The sequence below is a fragment of the Triticum urartu genome, chromosome 2A, assembly GCF_056163025.1.
Source record: "Triticum urartu cultivar PI428250 chromosome 2A, HENAU_Tu73, whole genome shotgun sequence".
Classification (NCBI taxonomy): domain Eukaryota; kingdom Viridiplantae; phylum Streptophyta; class Magnoliopsida; order Poales; family Poaceae; genus Triticum; species Triticum urartu.
Genome location: NC_141874.1, coordinates 461924479 through 461945367, shown reverse-complemented (window position 1 = coordinate 461945367; position 20889 = coordinate 461924479). Strand labels below are relative to the sequence as shown.

At 48.6% G+C, this 20889-nt stretch overlaps 2 protein-coding genes across 2 annotated transcripts; both read left to right on the top strand.

The window, feature by feature from the left end:
* The first annotated feature begins 15247 nt into the window (after positions 1–15247).
* On the top strand, positions 15248–15817 carry LOC147985473 (uncharacterized). Its single transcript, XM_087541592.1, has one exon. The coding sequence runs from the start codon at positions 15248–15250 to the stop codon at positions 15815–15817; it is 570 nt and encodes a 189-aa protein (XP_087397718.1).
* A 3047-nt stretch (positions 15818–18864) lies between these two features.
* On the top strand, positions 18865–19314 carry LOC147985472 (uncharacterized). The gene has a single exon (XM_087541591.1). The coding sequence runs from the start codon at positions 18865–18867 to the stop codon at positions 19312–19314; it is 450 nt and encodes a 149-aa protein (XP_087397717.1).
* Positions 19315–20889: the final 1575 nt, after the last annotated feature.

The window sequence follows — 20889 nt, the reverse complement described above, 5'->3', positions numbered from 1 at the left end:
TTTTGGAATATTTAGAAAAATAGAAAAACAAGTAGCAGTTCGGGAAGGACACGAGGGCCCCACGAGGGTGGTGGGTGCGCCCCCCTACCTCGTGAGAACCTCGTGTGCCTTCCGGACTCCGTTTTCTTGCACGGTACGTATTTTGCTCGGTAAAAATTCATTATATAACCTCCCGAAGGTTTTGACTCCCGTATCACGCAAACCTCCTCTGTTCTTGTTTCGAGCTGTTTTCTCTCAGGGTTTCCCAGGCTAGGCATCATGTCGTCTCCCTCCTCCAACAATGGTGACAACGATGCTTGGCTAATGAAGATAGATCTGAAGATGGAAGAACCCACGAGGGTCAACAAGGATGAAAGGATCAAGAAGGCCACGGAGGATCAAGCTCCAGCAGCAAAAGACACCCTTCAAACTGATCATAACCTTCTTACCCCAACTGAGATCGAAGCTTTCAAGATGATTGAGTTAGCTCGTGTTCAAAACAAGTATCTCACACAAGAAAATATTTTGTTGAAGGAGCATATTGTCGCACTCAAGGGCATTATTCATAAGCTGGAGGACCTCTTACGCTCGATGTGCGATTATCCGTCACCTCCACCTTCTTCACCGACAAAGGAGATATAATCACATGGGTATGGGCACTCCCCTTGGCAACTGCCAAGCTTCGGGGAGGTGCCACGGTATCGTATCACAATCACAACTCCTATCTTTACCGTTTTTCTTAGTTCGATCCTATTAGTAGTATCTTGATCTAGTAGAATAAAGTTTATGGCATGATCTAGTTTTGAGTTTTGCTTTATGATCTCTCTACGTAATCGAGTCAGTGAGCTATATATAATAAAGATTAGTGCTGAGTCAAGGGATTGATTATTTTGCCATGATCTTGGGTGAATAAAAGAAAAGAGAAAAAGAATAAAAAGAAACAAAAAGTTCATATTGATCTTATTGAGAGTAATGACTTCACATAGAAAGAGTATGATGATTAAAAGTTGTTGGGAGTTGGCAGACATAGCTTTGGTCATTGTTGCAATTAATAGGAAGTAATAAGGAAAGAGAGGTTTTCACATATAGATATATCATCATTGACATCTTTTATGATTGGGAGCACTCATTAAAATATGGCATGCTAAAGAGTTAATGTTGGACAAGGAAGACAATGTAATGAGTCATGTCTTTCTTAAATCTGAGATAAAGTATGTTGTCATGGATCCTCTAACTTGTTGAGCTTGCCTTTCCCCCTCATGCTAGCCAAATTCTCAGCACCAGGTAGAAATACTACTTGTGCTTCCAAATACCCTTAAACCAGTTTTGCCATGAGAGTCCACCATATCTACCTATGGATTGAGTAAGATCCTTCAAGTAAGTTGTCATCGGTGCAAAGCAATAAAATTTGCTCTAAATATGTATGATTGATTGGTGTGGGAGAAATAAGCTTTATACGATCTTGTGATGTGGAAGTAATAAAAGCGACGGACTGCATAATAAAGGTTCATATCACAAGGGGCAATATAAAGTGACATTCTTTCGCATTGAGATTTTGTGCATCCAACCATAAAAGCGCATGGCAACCTCTGCTTCCCTCTGCGAAGGGCCTATCCTTTATTATTATCTTCTACCTTATGCAAGAGTCATGGTGATCTTCACCTTTTCTTTTTCATTTTTTCCTTTGGCAAGCTCAGCATGTTGGAAAGAACATGCTATATATATCTAATTGGATGTAGGGGAGCATGAACCATTATTGTTGACATTACCCTTGAGGTAAAAGGTTGTGGGGCAAAACTATAGGCCCCTATATTTATCTGTGTCCGATTAAAACTCCGTAACCACAAGTATCGCGTGAGTGTTAGCAATTATGGAGGACTAAATGATAGTTGAGTATGTGGACTTGCTTTTTAGCTCTAACATAGACTCTTTCCGATGTTATGATAAATTGCAATTGCTTCAATGACTGAGATTATAGTTTTTCGGAGCCCAATAAGGTTTATGATTTATACTCTTGCATTGTGAATAGATCATCACTTGAACATAAGTAATCATATGACAATATATATAGGGAGAAGTTTATTTTTCGTCCCTCAACTCTTTCGAGAGTATAGAAATGGTCCCTCAACTGTAAAACCAGCAAAATTTGGTCCCTCAACTATTCAAACCGGATAATTTTAGTCCCTCATACCGCTTTGACTGTTTTTTTTCAGACGGGGAGTGGTTTTGACTAAAACTAGATGCATTGTACAGGCTGGGTGGTCACATCAGCGTGTACAAATCTGCAGGGTCCCACCTGTCAGCCTTAGGAAGAAAGAATAATAGCTTAAAATAAAATGCATTTGCACAGGTTTTGAATTTAATACTGGAAACAAGCTAGATCAGTAGGTAACCACCACACCACGGATACTATGTATTACACAGACAAGTATAAAATCTTTTGTAGTTTTGCAAATATTAAGCATGTTCGCTGTACTCATCTACACCGGCATTCCATGTTCGAGTATAAGAAAAATAAATAAGAAAGTATCTCTCAGTATAAGGATATATGAGATAATGAAGCTGAATTTTATTTCTATCCATTATCATGTCAGGTGCGCTTTGATAAATATGAAATACAGTGTATTTGTCTGCATTACAAAAATGCTTACTCGATGGGTGTCTAGCCCGTGCTTGCACTTAGCACGAGGTGCCCCGTTCGAGTCAGTTGACGGATGATATATTTTTTGCACGTCTTTTTTTTAGACCACACCCTGTTCAAGTTTCGACCACTAACAGGCTGGTCCCACTATTCCAAACAAAAACCAGTCCACGTCAGCAAAAAATCAGCCAAAGTGGTATGAGGGACTAAACTTATCCGGTTTAAAAATTGAGGGACTACGGTTTGCTGGTTTTGGAGTTGAGGGACCATTTTAATACTGTCGAAAAAACTGAGGGACGAAAAATATACTTATCCCATATATATATGTTGCTGTTATGAGAATAATCATGATGCCTTCATGTCCGTATTTTATTTTTATCGACGCCTCTACCTCTAAACATGAGGACATATTTATTTTTATCGGCTTTTCGCTTGAGGACAAGCGAGGTCTAAACTTGGGGGAGTTGATACGTCCATTCTTCATCATGCTTTTATATCGATATTTATTGCATTATGGACTGTTATTTCACTTTATGTCACAATACTTATGGCTATTCTCTCTTATTTTACAAGGTTTACATAAGGAAGGAGAATGCCGGCAGCTAGAGACCTATTATGCGCAACTCCAAAAGTCCTGAAACTCCACGGAACATCTTAAAATAAATAAAGAAAAATCCTCGCCAAAGATGAAGGCCAGGGGGCCCACACCCTGCTCACGAGGGTGGGGGGGTGCCCCCCTAGGGCGCGCCCCCTACCTCGTGGGCCCCCTGGTGGCTCTTCGACGTCCATCTTCTCCTATATGAAGTCTTTCGATGAGAAAAAAATAAGAAGGAACTTTTCAGGGAAACTTCACTCCGGGAGGGGGAAATCATCACCATCGTCATCACCAACGCTCCTCTCATCGGGAGAGGGCAATCTCCATCAACATCTTCACCAGCACCACCTCATCTCCAAACCCTAGTTCATCTCTTGTATCCAATTCTTGTCTCAAAGTCCGGGATTGGTGCTAGTAGGTTGCTAGTAGTGTTGATTACTCCTTGTAGTTGATGCTAGTTGGTTTATTTGGTGGAAGATCATATGTTCAAATCCTATATGCATATTATTACCCATCTGATTATGAACATGAATATGCTTTGTGAGTAATTACGTTCGTTCCTGAGGACAAGGGAGAAGTCTTGCTATTAGTAGTCATGTGAATTTGGTATCCGTTTGATATTTTGATAAGATGTATGTTGTCTAGCCTCTAGTGGTGTTATGTGAACATTGACTACATAACACTTCACCATTATTTGGGCCTAGAGGAAGGCATTGGGAAGTAATAAGTAGATGATGGGTTGCTAGAGTGACAGAAGCTTAAACCCTAGTTTATGCGTTGCTTCGTAAGGGGCTAATTTGGATCCATATGTTTCATGCTATGGTTAGGTTTACCTTAATACTTTTGTTGTAGTTGCGGATGCTTGCAATAGAGGTTAATCATAAGTGGGATGCTTGTTCAAGTAAGAACAGCACCCAAGCACCGGTCCACCCACATATCAAATTATCAAAGTATCGAACGTGAATCATATGAACGTGGTGAAAACTAGTTTGACGATATTCCCATGTGTCCTCGGGAGCACTTTCCCTATTATAAGAGTTTGTTCCAGCTTCTCCTTTGCTACAAAAGGATTGGGCCACCTTGCTGCACTTTATTTACTTTTGTTACTTGTTGCTCGTTACAATTTATCCTATCACAAAACTATCTGTTACCACTTATTTCAGTACTTGCAGAGAATACCTTGCTGAAAACCGCTTATCATTTCCTTCTGCTCCTCGTTGGGTTCAACACTCTTACTTATCGAAAGGACTACGATAGATCCCCTATACTTGTGGGTCATCAAGGAACACTTTGTGGGCTACCAAACATCACAACGTAAATGGGTGATTATAAAGGTGCTCTACAGGTGTCTTTGAAGGTACTTGTTGGGTTGGCGTATTTCGAGATTAGGATTTGTCACTCCGATTGTCGGAGAGGTATCTCTGGGCCCACTCAATAATGCACATCACTATAAGCCTTGCAAGCATTGCAACTAATGAGTTAGTTGAGGGATGATGTATTACAGAACGAGTAAAGAGACTTGCCGGTAACGAGATTGAACTAGGTATTGAGATACCAATGATCGAATCTCGGACAGGTAACATACCGATGACAAAAGGAACAACGTATGTAGTTATGCGGTCTGACCGATAAAGCTCTTCGTAGAATATGTGGGAGCCAATATGAGCATCCAGGTTCCGCTATTGGTTATTGACCGGAGACGTGTCTCGGTCATGTCTACATAGTTCTCGAACCCGTAGGGTCCGCACGCTTAAAGTTCGATGACGGTTATATTACGAGTTTATGTGTTTTGATGTACCGAAGGAGTTAGGAGTCCCAGATGAGATCGGGGACATGACGAGGAGTCTCAAAATGGTCGAGACGTAAAGATCGATATATTGGACGACTATTTTCGGACATCGGAAAGGTTTCGAGTGATTCGGGTATTTTCGGGAGTACCAGGGAGTTACGGGAATTTGTATTGGGCCTTAATGGGCCATACGGGAAAGCAGAGAAAGGCCTCAAAGGGTGGCCGCACCCCTCCCCATGGTCCGAATTGGACTAGGGAGGGGGGGTGCCCCCTTCCTTCCTTCTCCTTTTCCCTTCCCTTTCCTTCCCTCCTACTCCTACTACTTGGAAGGGCTCCTAGTTCTACTAGGAAAGGGGGAATCCTACTCCCGGTGGGAGTAGGACTCCCCTAGGGCGCGCCATAGAGAGGGCCGGCCCTCCCCCTCCTCCACTCCTTTATATACGGGGGCAGGGGCACCCCAAAGACACAACAATTGATATCTTGATCTCTTAACCATGTGCGGTGCCCCTGTCGGCATTCTGGGAACGGGGGTCCCCAGACTTGCCTGCCTGCGGCCTACGGCGTGGCTCAGGTGGGGGCCCAGCGCGGCCCATCTTCATCAGCCCAAGCTCATGACCCTCGCGAGGGGCCAAGCCTCGTGGGGCGGACGACAGGAAGCTTCCTCAAGAGCGGCCTCATCAGGCAGGCTCGCGAGGAGGCGGAGAGATCAATGCAAGGGTACCTCGCGAGGATCCCATGACGCAAGCCATGACGATCAAGGCCAGGCGGGCGCCAGGCGGGCGCCGGCCTGCGCAGGGTCCTTGTTTCCTCTTTGGTGCAAAGGTGGCAAGCACAGGCCAAGGTATCAGGCAAAGGTTACCATTTCGGTGCAACGAGACCAAGACCAGCCGGACGGCCGGACGGAGGTCACCGTGGAGCCCAAGACGACGTCATCACCAGTGCTTTTGGCAGCCGAAGACCACCTTTGGTCAGGATAACTTGTACTAGATGTTCCCCTTCAAAATGGCCAATTGTTGGTGCCCTTCCCGCTCAATTATTCGGGGAGAGGCCCAGGGCCTCTGTAAATAGAGCTAGCCTCGACAAAGGGAGGGAGAAAAAGAGAAAAGAGAGAAGAGGAAAAAACCCAGTAGAGACTAAGTAGAACACACCTCATCAGCTCAAGAACACCCCTCGCGAGGCTGTTCTTCCCTTGTAATGTCCATCATCAGCCTCAGAGGCAATCCACCACACCACACACTGGAGTAGGGTATTACACCACAACGGTGGCCCGAACCAGTATAAACCTCGTGTCTCTTGTGTTGTTCATCATTTTCATCTTAGTTCACACGAGAGGATCGGACGTAGATCGGTAGGGGAGAGATCTCCGTGTGCACCCCAGTGTTCGAACCTAAAGGGTCTGTCGGAACCCGAAATCCGACATTTGGCGCGCCAGGTAGGGGTGCGCCGGAATCTTTCTTCCGCTATTCGCGTGTGATCTTCTGTCGCGTCCATGGTTGACGCTCGTCGGGCTCGCGCCGAGCGCCGGGCTGCTCGCGCCACTCGCGTCGCCCAGACAGCGCCCGTCGGTGGCCCCCCTCGTTGTTCCCCGTCGCTTGCCGCCAACGCCGCCACCGGCCCGGCGGGGAATGAGCAGCAGGCCTCGTCCCAGCATCCTTCGGTGCGGCAGGATGGCCGCACCGCCACCCCGTCGCTGACTCTAGCTGGCTCGTCGTCCCACGCCCGTCGCGCACCCATGGATGCGCACGCCTCACTGCTCTTGGCGCGGGAGCTCCTGCACTATCGCCCCGTTGACGACCTCTACGAGGACTAGCTCGCCCGCACCACCGAGCTTGTTAGTGCCGCAGGGGGCTCCCCCTTGCGGTCCCTCTCGCTGCCTCGCCCTCCGTCCCGTGCAAGGGGTGAGGATCAGGAGGCGCCTCCACCGCCTCCTCCCCAAGAAGTGCCTTGGCTCCAAGGCGCACAGCCCCAAGGCGGGACCCTCCATGTCCGGCGCCTGCGCAGCAAGAAGGGAGCTGCCAAGAGATCCCACGTCCCCGGGAAGGTGCTCGCACGCTCCCAGCGCCGGCGCGCCAAGATCGTGCCCCAGCGCCTCCACGACAAGACCTCGCGCTGCTCCCAGTGGCGGCGCATGGTGACCGGCAAGAACAAGTCAGGCACCAGCAAAGGGCGCCGGTGGCCACGGCGGGCTGCCTCGCTTTCACCCTCGAGCTACGTGGCGTCACATGGCTAGGCAAGTTCAAGCCTGACCTCCCTCCCTGCTACGATGGCACAGCGGACCCCGTGGAGTTCCTGCAGCTCTACGAGCTGGGCATCGTAGCCACCAACGAAGACGAAAAGGTCATTGCGAATTGGTTCCCCATGGTGCTCAAGGACGGTGCCCGCACCTGGCTCCCGGCACGATCTCCTCCTAGAGCGAGATGCACACCCGCTTCATCGCCAACTTCCAGGCACTCGCGACCGGCCCCCGGCCGTGAGCGACCTGCGCCGCATCAAGCAACAGCCAGGAGAAACCCTGCAGAAGTACATCCAGCGCTTCAACTATGCTCGCCTCAAGATCCCCAAGGTAACTGAAGAAGCTATCATCTCAGCCTTCTCCGACGGCGTGCTCGACGTCAAGATGAAGGAAGAGCTAGCAATCCATGAAGACCTGTGCACATCGCTGGAGCTGTTCAACTTGGCGACCAAGTGCGCCAGGGCTGAGGAAGGGCGTCTCTCCCTCCTCGAGCTCCCGGCAGCCAACTCGGAAGAAAAGAAGCTCAAGGCCAAAGACGTGAAGCGCAAGGGGGTTGCCGTGCGACCAGCGGAATCGGACACCAAGCGAGGCAGGGATCAGCCTGAGTCATCCAAGGGCGGACGGTACTGCGTGTACCACGACCTCCACACCCACAACACCAACGAATGTCAAGAGCTCAAAGCCGTGCGAGATGGGCGAATCGGCCGACGCCCAGAGCGCAATGACAGGGGCTATGGCCGAGGAGGAGGAAGATGTGGCGGACGATGGGAAGAACGTGGCCTTTGCCAGGGATGGCGTGACCGCCCTCGCGAGGACCGCTGGCAGGACCAGCCTCGCGAGGAAGGCTGGAGGGACCAGCCTCGTGAGGGCCACCCGCACGGCAACGCAGGCCTCCCTCTTCTGCCGCCTCCACCAAGGAGGAACAAAGACCAACACCAAGACGATGGGGTTGGGGGCTTCCAAGAGCCGGGTTCAATTGCTTGCATCTTGGGTGGCGCCCAGGCCCCAGCCTCACAGCGCATCTTCAAGCAGTTTGCTCGCGAGGTGAACATAGTCCTTCCCAAGCTTGAGGCCACGCGCCCTCTGAGGTGGTCTACGTGCGCATTCACGTTCAGTTCCGCAGACCAGCTCAAGTGTGCGGCAACGGCCGGAATCCTCCCGATGCTTTGCTCCCCAGTCATCAGCAACGTGCAGGTCACCAGGACCCTCATCGATGGCGGGGCAGGACTCAAGGTCCTGTCCGTCGAGACGTTCGACAATCTCCAAGTGCCGTACGACCAGCTTCAACCGACCAAGCCTTTCTCAGGAGCCACCGATGGTTCCACTGTTCCAATTGGGAAGGTTCTCCTTCCGGTCACCTTCGGGCAACGCAACAACTACCGCACCGAGCTCATCGACTTCGACGTCGCTCACATGCGCCTGTCGTACAACGCCATCCTCGGGTACCCAGCCCTAGCCAAGTTTATGGCAGTGACTCACCATGTTTACAATGTCCTCAAGATGCCAGGAAGCGGTGGAGTCATCACCGTACCCTGTGAAGAAAGGGACGCAGTGTGCTCGCTTGAGCGTGCGTTCCAAGCCGCTGCAATCGAAGACCAAGATCACAGGAGCGGGAGGCCTCCCGAGGCGACCCTCAAGAAGAAGAAGACCTCACCTGGCCCGAGCCACAAGGAGGCAGGCACCTCCGGAGGTATTGCGTCAGGATTCGTGCCCGATCAGGGAGCGCCACCCTCTCACGCATAGGAAGGCGCGCCCGGTGCCCTCCTCAGGCAGGGCTCGGGGGCTCTCTCTTGGAGAGCCACCGACCTTGCCAAGGTCACGGGGGAGGCGCTCGGGCACCACTTGGAGGGGTGCTTTCAAGCACGCTTCCCTTAGGAAGGTACAAGTTAAAGGAGACCAAACCCTCAGGAGTTCATCGCAAGGAACACCCATGAGCTACAAGAGTCCAGAGCCATGCGCGGCAGCCGCCGCTTACCTTCCGTGACCCCACATCCAGGCGAGGATGGAGGACTGCGCGTCTGCATCGACGTACCAGGGCTCAACCGAGCTGCGTCCCAGGAGCGCCTATGTCACACCCTGCATTTTGTAACATTTCATTTGCATTAATAAAGCATTAAAATTTAGATCAACAAAAACTTCTGCATTATTTGGCTTTTATTTTGGAGTTGGATTTCTCTGTGTGGTTTTTCAAGTGCTCTTTAAAGTCAACTACTCCACCTTCTGTACTTCATCTCCTTGCCCCAAACTTCTGCCCAATCATCATGCCATGTGTATAGTGCAATATAGTATTTTCAAAAATTAGTTTTCCAAAAACCCCTGAATTGAGGTTTGCACTACAAGTACTTGATTTGGGGTATGAAAAATATTTCAAAAACTATATTTGAAACCTATTAGATAAAGGATTCCCATAAACCACAAAGATATAATTTTAAAAGTTACTTTCCCATTTTATTTAAAAGCTTTTTCTTAAGGCCAGAAATGGTCTTTAATAGGGAAAAATTGTTTTATTGTTTTAAAAATATTTGAGAAAAATCAGGGAAACTCAGTGGACATATATTTTCCATATATATGAGTTTCAACAGATGGTCATGATCAAAATATTGGACAAACCCTCCCAAAACCATTTCTGCCCATTTCAAGGATTTGAAACATTTCTATAGGAAATATTTTCATAAAAATCCAAGGAAAATCCAAAAAGTCACAAATGCATATTGTTATCACCATGCAAAGCCTCATGTCAATTAAGGTCATTTTGGTTCACCAAAATGCCCCAAAACCCTCTCTGACCAGAATCAAATTTGAACAAGTTTGTACTACCAACTTTCTCTCCTTGATCCCAACTTTTGTGAGCATGTTCACATGACCAAATGAGGCCACTACACCAAGTGTTGCATCAAGGGGAAGTGATTTGCTCAACTAGATCTACACAAGTTCATTTCTGCTAATTTCTAGGGTTTACAAAAGTTGCATTGGCAACTTTTCCCAAATAAGCTCCAAATTGGTGGAAGACCCTAATTATATGTGTCATTTCACCCTGTGGAGTGTCATGGCAATTGGAAATCTTTTTCTTACCCAAACCATTATCAAACACCTTTTGCCACTTTTCAAAAATCACCATTTTGACCACTAACACTATTCTCCTTGAGCTAAAATTTTTACCACAGCTCCTCCTAGTCCTCTCCTACCTCCAGTAACTCTTCCCTGGCCTCAGCTCAATGATTGAAGGGCAAAATACCCCCATTTACCTCCCTGGACAGCCCCTCTCTCCCTCTTCTTCTACCTCTCTCCTCTCCTACTGACTCCCCAGGGCATCCAAGGCCACAGCCCACTTCTTTACTTCCCCCTAGAGCTACCAGACACCTTTGGACGCGCCCACGTTGCATAAAAAATGGCTATGCCAGCCATTTGCACGCTCTGGAGCGTGCTACAGTGCGCTCCCGCACTGTAGCCGCCCCCATCCAACCGCCTCCGGCCACCTCGGGCCTCCCCAGCACGCCCGACGATGCGCCTCGGCACCCGCGGCACGCTAAACCCTAGTCCCCCACTTCCTTCTCCCTCCTCTTGCCCCAGCTCGCACGTGCGCTGGCCGCCCGAGCGCGCTAATGGCAAGGCTCACACGTGCAGCGTCTCTGACCCCTCCCCGCTCTCTTCCTTAGCTCCCCTCGGCGTAGTCCACACCCAGTAACACCCCAGACACGGCGCCAGCTCCTCCCGAGCCCTGTGGCAACGAGCAGGAGCTCGCCGGCGCACGGGTCCACGGCACCCCGCCGTTCGCCTATTTAAGGGCCTCCCCGAGCCCTCCTCTCCTCACCACTCGCTCTCTCACTCCCCTAATCATCCCCCTGCACCCCAGTTCGTCTCCAGGAGCACCCGAGCTCGAGATCGGGCTCGAGCTCCGCCGCTTCGGCTCGTCGAAGTTTGCGAGGTACAAGCCTTCCCCCCTCCTCCTCTGCCCCGATCTGAAACTGCCTCCTCCCACTGATCATTTCCCCTCTCTCCCCCGCCTCGTTTGCAGCCTGAGACGACCAGAACAACCACCACCTGAAGCTCCTCCACCGCAAGACCTCGTCGCCGGCGATCCAGGCCACCCCGGCGACCGCAACCACCTCCACCTGAGCGGCGACTCTGCACTGAGTCCAACGGTGCCATCATCTCACCCCGCCGTGCCCTGCTTCGCCGCCGTTGAGCACGCCGGCCCTCTGGTCGCGAGGTCAGAGATGACAGGCGGGCCCCGCCTGTCATCCTCACCTCTCTCTCGCCCCCTCTCTCTCCCACTGGCAGCTGGGCCCCGCCCGTCAGGTTCAAACCTGGCGCGCGCGCGCCGGCTCGGCTGGGCCACGTTGTTGGCTGGGCTGCTACCCTGCGGCTGCTCGGGCCCAGCAGGCACAAAGCCCTTTTTCCTTTTCTTTTTCTGTCACTTTTCCAAAAATTCCACAGGATTAAATATTAATCCAAATGCAACAATTCCAGTTCCTAAAATCTTATAAAAATCCCACCTGTTTAATGGTATAATTTTCACTCATGTCCAAACAACTTTTATGTACTGTCCATATTCAAATTTGAATTTGAATATATTTAGACCCCTCTAAAAATCCATTTCTTCTCTTCTGCCACTCCAAATCCAAAACTAGTAATTTTCCCTTCTTAGTTTTCATCCTAATATTTAACAAAAATAAGTTGACATTTTTTTGAGCACCTTGGTTTTTCTGTTTTATTATTACCTTATTTTTCTCGTTATTATTTGCAATGATAGATTTCATTGCCGACGAAGGAGTTGGACCAGAAGACTTTGAAGACCCAGAAGACTTTGTTGAGCCAGGCAAGCAGCCCTTTGACCATGTCTATGAAACCCTTTTTATGCATGTCATATAGCACTTTATTAGTGTTGCATCGGAATCATGATGAGATGGTAACCACTTTGATGGGTTGCCTCTATTACTTCCTCCTTGATACTTGCATTGTGCATGACCCTACCTCCTTATGAGGGTTATGCCGGTGGGAGTAGATAGGATGCTAAAGTAGTGCTACGCAAAAAGGGACGGGAATATGCATGGTGATGGAGACATAGTATTTCCAAAAGACTTTTCGAAAACCCCATCGGGTGACACTTATGCCTGGGGGAGATGATGAGTTGGGTAGCCACTTGATGACGAAGTGGTGTACCGAGGCAAGTGTGTGTTGTTTTCAAAACGGATTGGTTTAAGTTGCGACCGTTATTCCAACCTTACATGCGCAACCACTCTACCCTTATATGGGAAAGGGCATTATTGATTACCTAGGCCGATACTAGCTTGGAGCCCGCATTACTAGTGACGGGGGAGAGTTGGTGCTCTCTCTCGGGACGGGGTCATGCCAGGTAGGGCGGCCAAGAACATTTTTATGGGGCACCGGACACACCGTTGGTACCCCGTGCCAGTGGTATGTGATGAATATGGGAGCAAGGCTCCACAATTTTTAGTTGTAAAAGGTTGGGCACGGGGGTTACTACCAATTGAGTGGACTCCATGTTAGTGTCGTCTAGGGAAAGATAGTGATCGGGTGCTTACCCCGGATACTTGAGGTACCGCGGGTCGTGGATGACACGGAAGTTCCCCGGATCTTGTAGGTAAAGTGTGCAACCTCTGCATAGTGTAAAACTATTCGAATAGCCATGTCCATGGTCAAGGACAGTTGGGTAACCGCTCTTGGGCTACGTCCACTTGTTTACAAACTAGTGTGTGTGGGAACTACTTCTTGGGTCAAGTCAAAGGACTTGACATGAATGAGTTGGGTTGGAGCCCACTCCCTTTATGTTGATATCTGTAACCAACCCCTATGGTTACTTGAATTCATGCGATGCATGGTTTACCAGTTATTGAACATGTCATAACACAACAAAAATTAGCTTTCTGCAAAAATTTACCTATGTCATGCATTGTTGTATCTTGAGCCAAAACATGGCTTGCTTGCGAGTACATTCAAAGTACTCATTGGCTTGCCACTGGTTATTTAATTGGCCAGGCATGGAAGAACCGGAGTTCGAAGAAGAGTTCTTTGGAGACGAATATGCGAACTAGGACGTTTCCCAGTGAGAATGCCTGTAGGGTTAAGGCGGATGGCATGGGTTCTACTTATCAACGAAGATTTCCGCTGCTTAAGTTTGTTTGATATTCAGCCCTTGTGGCTTTATCTATGTAAGACTTGACCATAACGGTCATAATTTGTGTAAGACGGTATGTATGGATGTAAGACTCTTGTTATTCAGCTTCTGTGTGTTAAGTGAGCATTGATCTCTGGGATCACTATACACGTGCATTCGGTGATCACGACTTATGAGTCGGGGTCCCCACAGAGCTGGTATCAGAGCCATCCTGACTGTAGGAAGCCTTAGTTAGCATGGACGTTAGTTAGCTTGAGACCATCTAAACTTCTCTTCTTTTCTAAAGCTTACCCCACCCAAGATATATTTCCCTTATTAGCCTCTCCCATTCAACCTTTGTAGATGGCTGCCGTACCCGAAGACTTCCTGACCACCGGATTTCCCATGCTACTCGAGGATAGCCTCAAGAAGTGCCAGTTTCACCGAGCCCCCATTTTCACCTACCATGAGCATTGGATCAATGACACCGAGGCGGAGTATCATGTGGAAGTGATCATGAAGGCTAATGACTCTCCAACAAGCTGGTTCTTCGAGGGACCCCAGATGGCAACACTGGTTTTTGCCGTCAAGACGGCACCCCTCAAGGCACTCACCCGCCTCCGAGACCTTCTTCCGGAGATGGAAGACGAGTTGGCAACCCGCTTCTTTCCTTATCGGAAGGAAGGTGAGGATGAGAGCAGTGCGCCAGCTCCACCATTAGAAGAAGGACTTCCACTCCGATTCCAGACCTACTTCAGCCTTTGTGCAGATAGTTTGGCACAACAGTTGGCCTCGGAATCAATGGAGCTCCAAAAGGAACTTCATGAGACCAAGGCACTTCTTCGCCAAGCACAAGGGAAGACGGATAGGATCAAGAAGGAAGGTGCTCCCCCTGGTCAGCCCACGATCGCATACCAAGGCGGAAGACCCCCAAAGGATGGGGAACCACCACATCAGCACCGCATGAGCGCAAGGGATTACCGCAACCTCTTCACACCACCGGCAAAGCAACGCCGTGTTGAGCTCCTCCACTCCCCCACCCCTTCGAGCAATGAAGGAAGTCAGGCCACTGATGACGAGGAGGAAGACCCAGAAGAGCCATACTACGCGACCGAGCATTCCACCACTTAGGCATCATTAGCAACCCGGATATGCCCGTTAGTAACCCCTACGGTAGGATAGGTCGTGTACCCCTATGCGAAGTCGAGTCCTTGTAATGGTTCATATGAAGCCATGTAGTGTTGTGTTTGCTTTTGATGTGTTTGATGGACGTCGTGCTTTCCTACGGGAACTTGTAAGCGACTACATCACCCATTTGGATTTTAATGAATGTGTTTGGCCCTTTGGCCCTTGCATGAAAACAATTAGTGTCATACCAACCCCCTTACTAGGCATCCCATCTATATTGCTTTCCCCATCTTTCCCAATCATGAGACCTTGACCGCTCCAACAGGATGACTGTTGTAACTCGTACTGGTACCTCTACCCAACAGCAAGAAGCCGGAGGTTCAGCCGGAGCAGAAGCTAGTCAGGACCAAACCCAAGGACAAGCTCCACCACCGCCACCACCTCCAAACATGGACATGGCTCAGCTTCTCCAAGCCTTCCGAGAGGAACGCCAAGCCAACACTGCAGCCCTCCAGATGATTGCTCAAGCTATCAATCGCCAACCGGCGGGAAACGGCAATGGACGTTCCACGTTGGTGGAGTTCAAGAATCTTGCACCACCCACCTTCATCGAGACTATTGAACCCCTGGATGCAGACGACTAGGTCCGCACCATTGAGGATCTGCTGGAACTAGTCGGATGCACTAAGGACCGTGAGAAGGTGGCATATACTGCTCACTGTCTCTGGGGAACTGCCAGAGCTTGGTGGGATGGATTCAAGGCCATGCATGCTGAGAAAAACATCACTTGGAATGACTTCAAGGCAGAATTCCGCAAGGCCCACATTCCTTCCGGAATCATGGCCATCAAGAAGCGTGAATTCCGAGCCCTGAAGCAAGGAAGTAGCACTGTCAAGGAGTATATGCAAAAGTTCAGTGTTCTCTCAAGGTATGCTCCTGAGGATGTCAGCACTGATGCTGCCAAAAGGGAGTGCTTCATGAAAGGCCTTAACCAGACTCTGCAGTACTCGCTTGTTGTGTGTGACTGCCCAACCTTTCCTGATCTGGTGAACAAGGCACTCATGCTTGAGGACAAGCGACATGCTTTGGATGATACTCGTAAGCGCAAGATGATCAGCAAGGGTAGCTCCAGCAACCAGAGGCCTTGCCCGTGGCAGCCAGCCCTGGTCAAGCCAACCTATCAGCAGCCAAGAACCCCTGCACCTCGCACCAACTATCAGCCACAGTCGTATGACAACCCCAGGCCAACTTACAACAACCCCAATAACAATGCCGGCAAGAGCAGCAACCCCAATCAAGTCACTTGCTTTAGATGTGGTCAGCCAGGACACTAATCCAAGAATTGCCCTAACAAGAAGCCCGACGTTTCGCGCCCTAATGCGCAGAACCCTGGGCAAGGCCGTGGAATGCCACCAAGGAACCAAGCTCCCCACAACCCACCCAACAACGGCAAGGGTCGTGCGAATCATGTCACTTCAGAAGAAGCCGAGGAAGACCTGGACGTCGTGCTGGGTACGTTCCTTGTTAACTCAGCACCTGCAACTGTCTTGTTTGATTCTGGTGCCACACATTCATTTGTCACCCAAGAGTTTGCATTAAAAAGTGGCATGACCCCTACACCCCTGAATAACCCTATGGTGGTGCAAACCCCCGGAGCAGAGATGAGAGCCAAGATAGGATGTAAAGGAGTCAGAATTGTCATTAATGGGGTAGACTTCCTAGCAGACCTTATCGTCTTAAGATCACAAGGCTTGGATGTGATCTTAGGAATGAATTGGCTCATCAAGCACCAAGGCTTGTTAGATTGCGCCAACCGGACTGTCACTGTAACCAATGACCAAGGAGTCGAAGTTAAATTTGCCTCCAACCCCTCCTTTGCTCAAGCCAACCAAGTCAACTGTCTGACTGAAGTCGGATTGGAGCAAGTGCCGGTGGTATGCGAATACCCCTACGTCTTTCCTGATGAGCTACCGGGAATGCCTCCGGACCGAGACATTGAGTTCATCATTGATCTCTTGCCCGGAGCAGGACCCATCTATAAGAAGCCCTATAGAATGGGATCGGAAGAGTTAGCAGAATTCAAGAAGCAACTGGAAGAGCAGTTGAGGAAGGGATTTATCCGCCCTAGTGCCTCCCCTTGGGGATCACTTGTTCTGTTTGTGGCAAAGAAGGACGGTACCATCCGCTTGTGCATTGACTACTGCTCCCTCAATGAAGTTACAATCAAGAACAAGTATCCACTTCCCAAGATTGAAGATCTGTTTCATCAACTCAATGTGGCCAAGGTGTTCTCAAAGATCGACCTCAGATCTGGGTACTACCAGCCGAAAATTAGACTCCAAGATATTCCGAAGACGGCATTTGTAACCAGATATGGCATGTATGAGTGCACGGCCATGTCCTTTGGATTGACCAATGCCCCAGCTTACTTCATGTATCTCATGAATAAGGTCTTCATGGAATATTTGGACAAGTTTGTCGTTGTCTTCATTGATGGCATTCTTGTCTTCTCAAAGACGGAAGAAGAGCACGAGCAACACTTGAGGATGGTCCTAGACAAGCTTCGTGAGCAACAACTGTATGCCAAGTTCAGCAAGTGCGAATTTTGGCTGCGTGAAGTTGGATTCCTGGGTCATGTTTTGACCGAAGAAGGATTGTCGGTCGATCCCGCTAAGATTGAAGCCGTGATTGAATGGCAATCCCCAAGCAATGTGAAGGAAGTCAGAAGCTTCCTCGGACTTGCAGGATATTACCTCTAGTTCGTTGAAGGATTCTCAAGCATTGCATGACCCATGACTCAGCTCTTGAAGAAGGACAAGAAGTTTGAATGGACGCCGAAGTGCGAAGAAAGCTTCCAGGAGCTGAAGAAGAGATTGACCACCACCCCAGTTTTGGCCACACCAGATATACACAAGGAATTTGTGATATATTATGATGCGTCGAGAACCGGACTAGGAGGTGTTCTGATGCAAGAGGGCAGAGTCGTAGCTTACCTTTCAAGGCAACTACGGCCTCATGAAGAGAACTATGCTACTCATGACCACGAGTTGGCAGCTATAGTTCATGCCCTGAAGACATGGCGACATTACCTCGTAGGGAAGCGGTGTGAGATATACATGGATCGCAAAAGTCTAAAGTATATTTTCACTCAGAAGGAATTAAACATGAGGCAAAGAAGATGGCTAGAGTTGATCCAGGATTATGACCTTAGTGTTCAATACCACCCTGGAAAGGCTAATGTGGTAGCAGATGCATTAAGTAGAAAGGCTTGTTCCTTGAATGCTATGCTTAAGGACAGGCTACCCGCCTTGTATGAAGAACTTGAAAGCTTCGGGTTGGAACTGGTTGCACCAGGATTCTTGGCCAACCTTGAAGTTAGGCCTACCTTGATAGATGATGTTAAGGAAGCTCAGAAGGGACACGAAAGTATTGAAGGCATCAAGAGGAAGATCAAGGCAGGCAAGGCCCCAGGATTCTCAGAGGATGAGAAAGGAATTGTGTGGTTTGGAATCGCATTTGCGTGCCCAACAAGATTGAGCTCAAGAATTTGATCTTGCAAGAAGCTCATGACACCCCGTATTCCATCCACCCCGGAGGAACCAAGATGTATCAAGACCTAAAGGAAAGATTCTGGTGGCATGGCATGAAGAGAGAGATAGCCACTTTCGTCACTAAGTGTGACATATGCCAAAGGGTCAGAGCTGAACATCAGCGACCCGCTGGATTGTTACAGCCTCTCAAGGTGCCTGAATGAAAATGGGATAAAGTCGGAATGGACTTCATCACTGGATTACCCAGGTCCAATAAGGGACATGACTCCATCTGGGTCATAGTCGACCATTTGACCAAAGTAGCCCATTTCATTCCTGTCAAAATGACTTACAGGGGAAACCAGCTAGCCAGCCTCTACATCAACAGAATCGTAAGCCTTCATGGTGTTCCCAAGGAGATTGTGTCAGATCAAGGAACCCAGTTTATCTCAAGATTCTGGAAGAAGTTCCAAGAGGCCATGGGGACCAAGTTGTCCTTCAGCACTGCTTTCCACCCACAGAGCGGAGGTCAGACAGAATGAGTAAATCGGATACTTGAAGACATGCTCCGAGCCTGTGTCTTAGCATATGGAGCTAGGTGGGAAGATTGCCTCCCTTTCGCTGAGTTCTCCTACAACAACAGTTATCAGTCAAGCCTCTAGATGGCACCATTTGAGGTGTTGTACGGACGCAAGTGTCGCACACCCCTCAATTGGTCAGAGACCGGAGAAGGACTAGTCTTTGGGCCCGATATCCTCCGTGAAGTAGAAGAGCAAGTCCAGTTTGTTAGGGAATGTTTGAAGACTGCCAAGTCAAGGCAGAAGAGCTACGTTGACTCACGTCGAAGAGACATGACCTTCCGAGTTGGAGACCATGTCTATCTCCGGGTCACACCTCTCAAGGGAACCCAGCGCTTCCATGTCAAAGGAAAACTCGCACCAAGATACATCGGCCCCTTCGAGATCACTGAACGGCGAGGAGAAGTGGCTTACCAGTTGGAACTGCCACCTGAACTATCCGATGTGCACAACGTATTCCACGTGTCACAACTCCGGAAGTGTCTCCAAGTTCCAGACAAACCTGATCTTTACAAGGACGTCGATCACCAAGCCATTGACCTTCAGCCCGATTTGACCTACCGCGAGAGACCCATCTGCATTTTGGACAAGGCTGAACCATGCACTCGAAGCCGCACCATCAAGTACTTCAAGGTCCAGTGGAGCAACCACACTGAAGCAGAAGCAACCTGGGAACGTGAAGACTACCTTAGATCCAAGTTTCCGTATCTCTTTAAAGCCTAGTTTAGGAATCTCGGGGACGAGATTCTTGTAAGGGGGGTAGGTCTGTCACACCCTGCATTTTGTAATATTTCATTTGCATTAAGAAAGCATTAAAATTTAGATCAACAAAAACTTCTGCATTATTTGGCTTTTATTTTGGAGTTGGATTTCTCTGTGTGGTTTTTCAAGTGCTCTTTAAAGTCAACTACTCCACCTTCTGTACTTCATCTCCTTGCCCCAAACTTCTGCCCAATGATCATGCCATGTGTATAGTGCAATATAGTATTTTCAAAAATTAGTTTTCCAAAAACCCCTGAATTGAGGTTTGCACTACAAGTACTTGATTTGGGGTATGAAGAATATTTCAAAAAGTATATTTGAAACCTATTAGATAAAGGATTCCCATAAACCACAAAGATATAATTTTAAAAGTTACTTTCCATTTTTTTAAAAGCTTTTTCTTAAAGCCAGAAATGGTCTTTAATAGGGAAAAATTATTTTATTGTTTTAAAAATATTTGAGAAAAATCAGGGAAACTCAGTGGACATATATTTTCCATATATATGAGTTTCAACACATGGTCATGATCAAAATATTGGACAAAACCTCCCAAAACCATTTTTGCCCATTTCAAGGATTTGAAATATTTCTACAGGAAATATTTTCATAAAAATCCAAGGAAAATCCAGCAAGTCACAAATGCATATTGTTATCACCATGCAAAGCCTCATGTCAATTAAGGTCATTTTGGTTCACCAAAATGCCCCAAAACCCTCTTTGACTAGAATCAAATTTGAACAAGTTTGCACTACCAACTTTCTCTCCTTGATCCAAACTTTTGTGAGCATGTTCACATGACAAAATGAGGCCACTACACCAAGTGGTGCATCAAGGGGAAGTGATTTGCTCAACTAGATCTACACAAGTTCATTTCAGCTAATTTCTAGGGTTTACAAAAGTTGCATTGGCAACTTTTCCAAAATAAGCTCCGAATTGGTGGAAGACCCTAATTATGTGTCATTTCACCCTGTGGAGTCTCATGGAAATTGGAAATCTTTTTCTTACCCAAACCATTATCAAACACCTTCTGCCACTTTTCAAAAATCACCATTTTGACCACTAACACTATTCTCCTTGAGCTCAACTTTTTACCACAGCTCCTCCTAGTCCTCTCCTACCTCCAGTAACTCTTCCCTGGCCTCAGCTCAGTGATTGAAGGGTAAAATACCACCCATTTACCTCCCTGGACACCCCCTCTCTCCCTCTTCTTCTACCTCTCTCCTCTCCTACTGACTCCCTAGGGCATCCAAGGCCACAACCCACTTCTTTACTTCCCCCTAGAGCTACCAGACACCTTTGGACGCGCCCACGTTGCATAAAAAATGGCTATGCCAGCCATTTGCACGCTCTGGAGCGCGCTACAGTGCGCTCCCGAACTGTAGCCGCCCCCTTCCAACCGCCTCCGGCCACCTCGGGCCTCCCCAGCACACCCTACGATGCGCCTCGGCGTCCGCGGCACGCTAAACCCTGGTCCCCCTCTTCCTTCTCCCTCCTCTCGCCCCAGCTCGCACACGCGTTGGCCGCCCGAGCGCGCCA